The sequence below is a fragment of the Nestor notabilis genome, unplaced genomic scaffold (assembly GCF_000696875.1).
Source record: "Nestor notabilis isolate BGI_N333 unplaced genomic scaffold, ASM69687v1 scaffold14907, whole genome shotgun sequence".
In the NCBI taxonomy this organism is placed as follows: domain Eukaryota; kingdom Metazoa; phylum Chordata; class Aves; order Psittaciformes; family Psittacidae; genus Nestor; species Nestor notabilis.
Window position 1 is genome coordinate 52,537 of NW_009937924.1, and position 6,000 is coordinate 58,536.

At 36.2% G+C, this 6,000-nt stretch overlaps 1 protein-coding gene across 1 annotated transcript in view; it reads right to left on the reverse strand.

Moving 5' to 3' along the window:
* ABCC4 (ATP-binding cassette, sub-family C (CFTR/MRP), member 4) overlaps positions 1–6,000 on the reverse strand; it is a 34,447-nt gene that overhangs the window by 25,380 nt on the left and 3,067 nt on the right. Inside the window, exons 3-5 of the mRNA XM_010019073.1 lie at positions 4,597–4,722; positions 1,506–1,755; positions 29–133 (exon numbers count right to left, since the gene is read on the reverse strand). Coding sequence (XP_010017375.1) covers positions 29–133; positions 1,506–1,755; positions 4,597–4,722 — 481 coding nt within the window. The remainder of the gene's footprint in view (positions 1–28; positions 134–1,505; positions 1,756–4,596; positions 4,723–6,000) is intronic.

Here is a 6,000-nt window from a genome sequence, read left to right on the forward strand (position 1 = left end):
GCTTTACATTTACTAGAAGTAAATTTACCTTATCCCAATAGCAAGTCAGATCCTGAACATGAAGAATGACATTCTCATTATTACTGTGCAGTTGTGGCTTGAAGTGGGAGACCTCATCAAGTATCAGAAAGTTCTGCAATAAAAGAAGAACAGGGAAGAAAAAGAACAGAGAGAATCCTATTGTGAGACTGAGGAAGGAAAGAGAACCCAAGCACGTATTTTTGGAAGCAGCATACGAACATTAAGGGAGCAAGGGACCAATCACAAACTGATCAAGGAACTGCACTTCCAAAACAATGCACAACTGCTTCAATGGTGTACCTCTAGCTAGCTGTCCTCTCCAAAAAACCCAAAAGTGCAGATTTAATAGCATTAAAATACTACAGGACTCTAAGAACCATCTGCTCAATAAAATAGAATTCCTGAAGCAAATGGACTGCAAGAACCCACCACCCTGTCTTCTCCTTGGAATGCTGACATAAAATTGTTTGACTCCCTCCCTTCATGCAAGAAGTGAAAACTTCACTGCAACACCTTAGCATTCCACTGCTTTGATGGTAAAAGGTTTATGTTGTTTTGCTCAGAAGAACAGTGAGAACATGATAAGAAGCTGTTAACTGCCCTTATTAAGCATTCTCCAAGTGACAAAGGCGGCTGCAGATCACCCAACCTCTCTCTCCTTTTAAAGTCCAGGGCATCAACCAGAAAAAAAAAAATTAAATTGCTTATGTCTGCATAACTGGTTCATTGCACTTTCACTTCTGCATTATAGCCCAGTTAGACAACCTTTTCTCCAAGCTGCATGAACATGCACTTTTGTCTCACAGCCACAGTTCTAGCACACCTTTCCTGATGCCTCATTTATTAATAGCTCAAACACGTTCAGAAAGGAAAGGGGTAAATTCTAGAGAAAACTTTCAAGGGTAAGAGTTAACACGATTTTAAGACAAAACCAGAAAAATTCTATCATGCTTTGAATCACAAACCTTAAATAGGCTCTAGCAGACAATATTTGAGAAAAGAAGGAAGATCTTGATCTTAGCAGCCAAGACTTAACAAGTTAACTAACTTAGCTTGTTAAGAAGTTAACTGAGCTAACAATTTGCAGACATGAGATAGCTGCTGAAGTCCTACACTGAGTAACTAAGAGGAAGCAGAATCATATAATAGTTTGGGTTGGAAGGGACCTTCAAAGGTCATCTAGTCTAACTCCCCTGCAATGAGCAGGGACATCTTCAACTATCTGTACACATGTTCCTCTTACTTCAAAAATGTCTACACCACCTTTTTCCAAGTACACTTTTCTCCTACATTTCAGACAGCCCTAGAGTGCATGTCACGTTTTTGCACGCGCACACACGGCAACACATTCAGTTTTCTAAAAACAGGTTGTTTCATTCAAAATCCAACTGCAAAACTAAAATAAGGCTGGTTTTGTCCGTGACATTAAAACAACATTCGAGTAAGAAAAGAAATCCACATACCACCCAAATCGATAACCATACCTTGATTCGTCGTATGCTAACCACTGCCTCAGATACTCTCTCAACAGCTGCAGGGAAGAACAGCGTTACTGTCAGCCTTACTGCGCCATACAGGGACACTGCAACAAACACCCGACTTGCAGAGATAACATTGCCAAGTAGTACATATGCCATGAAAGTCATGAACACTGTGATTTTGCTTGCCACAAAGAAGGAGGCTAAGTTCAGTCCTCGGAGGTAGGAGCTTTTCATAATCATGGCAATCTCCTTCCTAAAAATGCAAAATACAAACAGTCATATCAACCTCTCTCGTTAGAATTGCCCTCAACAACCAGGTGATGGAAAACAACTCCCAGGAATTTATTTTTGTATCCTTTCTCCTCTCCTTGGACCCCCCAACTCACATGTAAAGAACTGTAATGTATGTTACATGGTAAATAATAAAAGACAACTTAAAAGGCTTAGAAATCGAGTGGGGAAAATGATTATATTTAATATCTTTGTAGTTATAGAAAATAGCTATGTTTTGGAGACAGAAAACCAAAATACTCTTTTGCTTTTATTTTTTTGCTTTGGTCAAACAAGTATTTAATTCAGATTCTAATTTGCTCTGAATCTTTCTGGGTTGCATACAACAGTAAAGAGGAAAAAAACTCGGTATAAAAGCCAAGCACCCACAAACTCTTTATTCTTTCAATAACAAAATCCAGTAGAGCTCAGTCACAAAACTGTTAAGATCAACACATATGCGGGAGTTGAAAAAACAGGGCAGCTTCCAGAAGATCGAGAGTTCACCTATGGCCCAAGTGTGGTCATGATTTTCACATGCTGACCTGTGGTACTCCCCATAAAAATAATCTGCCATTATTCAGCTGCTGCTCAAGATGGATCACAGTACTTGCAGTATTTCCTTTGATGTCAGTCTAAAACCTGTGATTTGGACCCTGCTCCTGGCTTTGTTCTCTCTAGGAATTCAGGTTCAGAATTCAGACAATACTGATCTGTGAGGCCAATTGTTCTGCCAGCCTTTACCCAAGCTAAAGAGTGACTGAAGTACTACTGCACAGACACATAAGACTCCCTCCAGCAACTGAAAAGCTGCTGATGTGTACACTCTAAATTTCCACTTCAGTTAAATTTCAGTTTCCACTTCTAAATGACTCATCAAGTCCAATCCTCAAAATGTTACTGCATTATCTACAATGTGGATGCCATCAGGCTTAACTTCTTATTAAAATAATAGTTTTTCTTTATCAAGAGAGCCATAATAACTTACTCCTTCCGCATGTATTCTCACTTTACCTGCTCGAAATAGTATAGAATACAAAATCCTGAAACAATTCCTAATTTCTCTTCCCAAACATTCTGGCAATTCTCAGGGAAATTCTTGATCATTTTGATTACCTTCCACTTGGAACTATATAGTAAGATTAGAAACTCAAGTTATGATGACACAATTTGAAGTAAATTAAGTTTTCACTTAATGGAGAGAAGGATGCAAGATGCTCTACTGGAAAACTAGTTAAGCAACTTTCTCACTATACTTGCCAAATTGGCTGAATTGACAGACTTTCAGAGTTTCAAAGACATTTTTTCAGCTTAAGGGCTCACAATCTCTGATCTCCAGAGTACAGTGAAAGAACACTTGTATGTAAACTATTTGAACTGGGTCTAATTCAATTACTTCTACAATCCTGGATGAAACATTTTTCCCACCCTCTAATAATCCTTAATAATCCTCTCTACTATCTGTGAATAATCAGCAAGTTCTTTGTGCTACTCTCCATAAAAATCAGATAAATTACAGCCTACCCACAGGCTGTATATAATACACTACACTGTCTTAGGGCACAAAAGAAGCCAATATGGACAGCCACAGGAAAAAAAGAGCAACGGAGGAGCTCAGATGTCACCTTAGCAACTGTCAAGGGTGACTGTAGAAACACTGGGCAATAAATCACCTGGCTGCATTGAAGACTTTTAACTACAGTTTTCCATAGCACAGTTATAGAAAAAAAGAGGGCTCAAGATGTGTTTTGGAAGAGCATCTTTCTCTCCATCATTAAAAGGAAGCCTCTAACCCTAATGACATGTTGGACTTGGAAATCCAAAGTTTAGTGATGTGAATACGTCCACTGAGGAAGCTTTCAATAAAGAAATATCCTCTCTGGCTTCACACAAGACAGCAAAGCTTTCAATCAATCAAAAGCATTCAATCAGCACATGATCCTAATATCTGAAGGAGGAAATTATTATGTGCATGGGAAGCAATGTCTCAGGGAACATTGGCAAGTTTGCAAGCCTGGACATGGATGTAAATGAAAAAAATTCCTTTAAAAAAGAAGAATTCCCAGTAAAACAAATAAAAAAAAAAAAAAAAAAAACCAAAAAAAAAAAAATCAAGAGAATCTACAGCAGGATAACAACCTTCTACTCGTGCTGGAGAAGGACATAATATGAAAATTAAATGATGAAAATACACACCTGAACTAGTTATTCTTTAGTACTGAATGCTCTCATACTGTTAAGTAAAAGCACAAATATTGACTGAAAACAGAATTTATGAATAAGTTTTCATCAGATACTGATGGACCTCTGAAATGAAATGTCTTAGGATACCAACAGGGAATTTCTGAACTTCTGTCTCTCCCCTCCACCTTCCCAGATGGCTTGAGCAATACTTCAAAACACAGAAAGGGAAGTACTTCCTGCAGATGCTATCATTTAGGACAGAAAGTCAGATTTCATATATTTCTCAGGAGAGAAATGTCTTGCTTATTGGTTACTTGTTAATAGTTTATGGAACTGGGGATGAAATTGTTTAATTACAACTACTACAGTTTATTAGTTGCTGGTTTTAAACACAGCCATAAAAGGAAGCACAAATCCCCCACAATCTATAAATATTAGAGGTTATTTTTCTTTTTCTGTCCCATTAGATTATATTATATTTCACTCTAAAACTACAGAAAGTTCTAAAATTAAAAAAAAAAAAAAAGTCAAAGAAGTTCAAGTAAACTGCACTTTAAAGCACAAAATAATACAATTATTGACATGTAAAAAATGCAAACAGATGTTGATTATATACCAAGCTGTATCTTTCCAGGATTACCTTCTTAAACCATTCACAAGTTCCGCAAACGATTTTTCCCAAGCATACATCTTTATTATCTTCATACCGCTTATGACTTCATTCATGGTCCTAATTCTGACATCTGTTAAGGCAGCTGTCTTGCTTCTGTAAGTAGCACAAAGTAAAAATTCTCAGATTCTTAAAAGAAGAGTATTTACGATGGCATAACATACTCCTATTAATGAAGTTTCTGCTTTGACTTATATAGAGGATTCATATAACTGTAATTACACTGAAGGGTCTTCCTAAAACAGCATCTTAAATCTGACACATAGCAGACAGATTTGGTGTACCTGTATTCCTGGTATCCCCTGTTCTCAGGGAACTAAGTTGATTTAATGTTCAGAATTATATGCCAGCTTGCACAAACACACGGTATTCTCTGAACTACATATTTGGGTACCAAAAAAAAAAAAAAAAACCTCAAAAGAAAAAAACCAATTATAAAATTTAGAACTAAGCAAAAAAACAGAAAATTACTTTTAAAAATTATTTTGAAAAGCTAGAATAACATTCCTCCCCATAAGGCTCTTTTGATGTTGTTCAAGAAACTTGGCATCTGTGTGTGTCTTTTTGAGATTAACTCAAAAGCAAAGATTACTTAGTAACAGTACATGAGCTATAATTTAGGAGAGCTAATCTAGATATGGCTTTAATAAATTAATATTATTTAAGCATTAACTGCAATTAACACTAAAGTAAATAATCTATTTAAGTTCCACATTATGTTTGCACTGATGAACAAACGGGAAAAATATATAATTAAATAATAAAGTCACAGTTTTAATTAGGAAAAAGCATTGAGAGTTAGAAGCCACATAATGAATGCACAAACCATGCTAATAAAGCCTATTACAATTCTGAATTCACTCATGTAGACAAGCATACTTCACACATAGTGAGCTAAGGTAGGCCTTATTTTGATAAAGCACACCTTTCCCTGATGGATTTCTTATTTTTATATATACCAATGAAAGTTAAGATTCAGAGATCATATTTAAAATAAAAATAAAATAATACACTTTTTAAAAGCTCTCTAGAAGGGATAAGCTGGGTTTTGTCCTGCTTAACCTGCCCCCTGTAAGATTTCTCTGATGCTCTGGAAGAAATAGCAATGTTTAAAACACTTAAGTAGAAAGAATTTCAGGCGTCTGCTCATTATTTACACAAAACTTCTCAGCACTGGTGTTGTATAATCATTAGGATGGCTGAAGCAGGGTATTTATGCAAGAAGAAATATTTATACAAGAAAATTGACAAAAGAAATGTAGAAACTTGGCCCTAATACAATCAAGATTTCTTATTAAGACTGAGGAATACAGTTTTGCCTACACCAACTATACTGACATGGACCAATATTATCTCTGCTGAATTCTCTTTCCC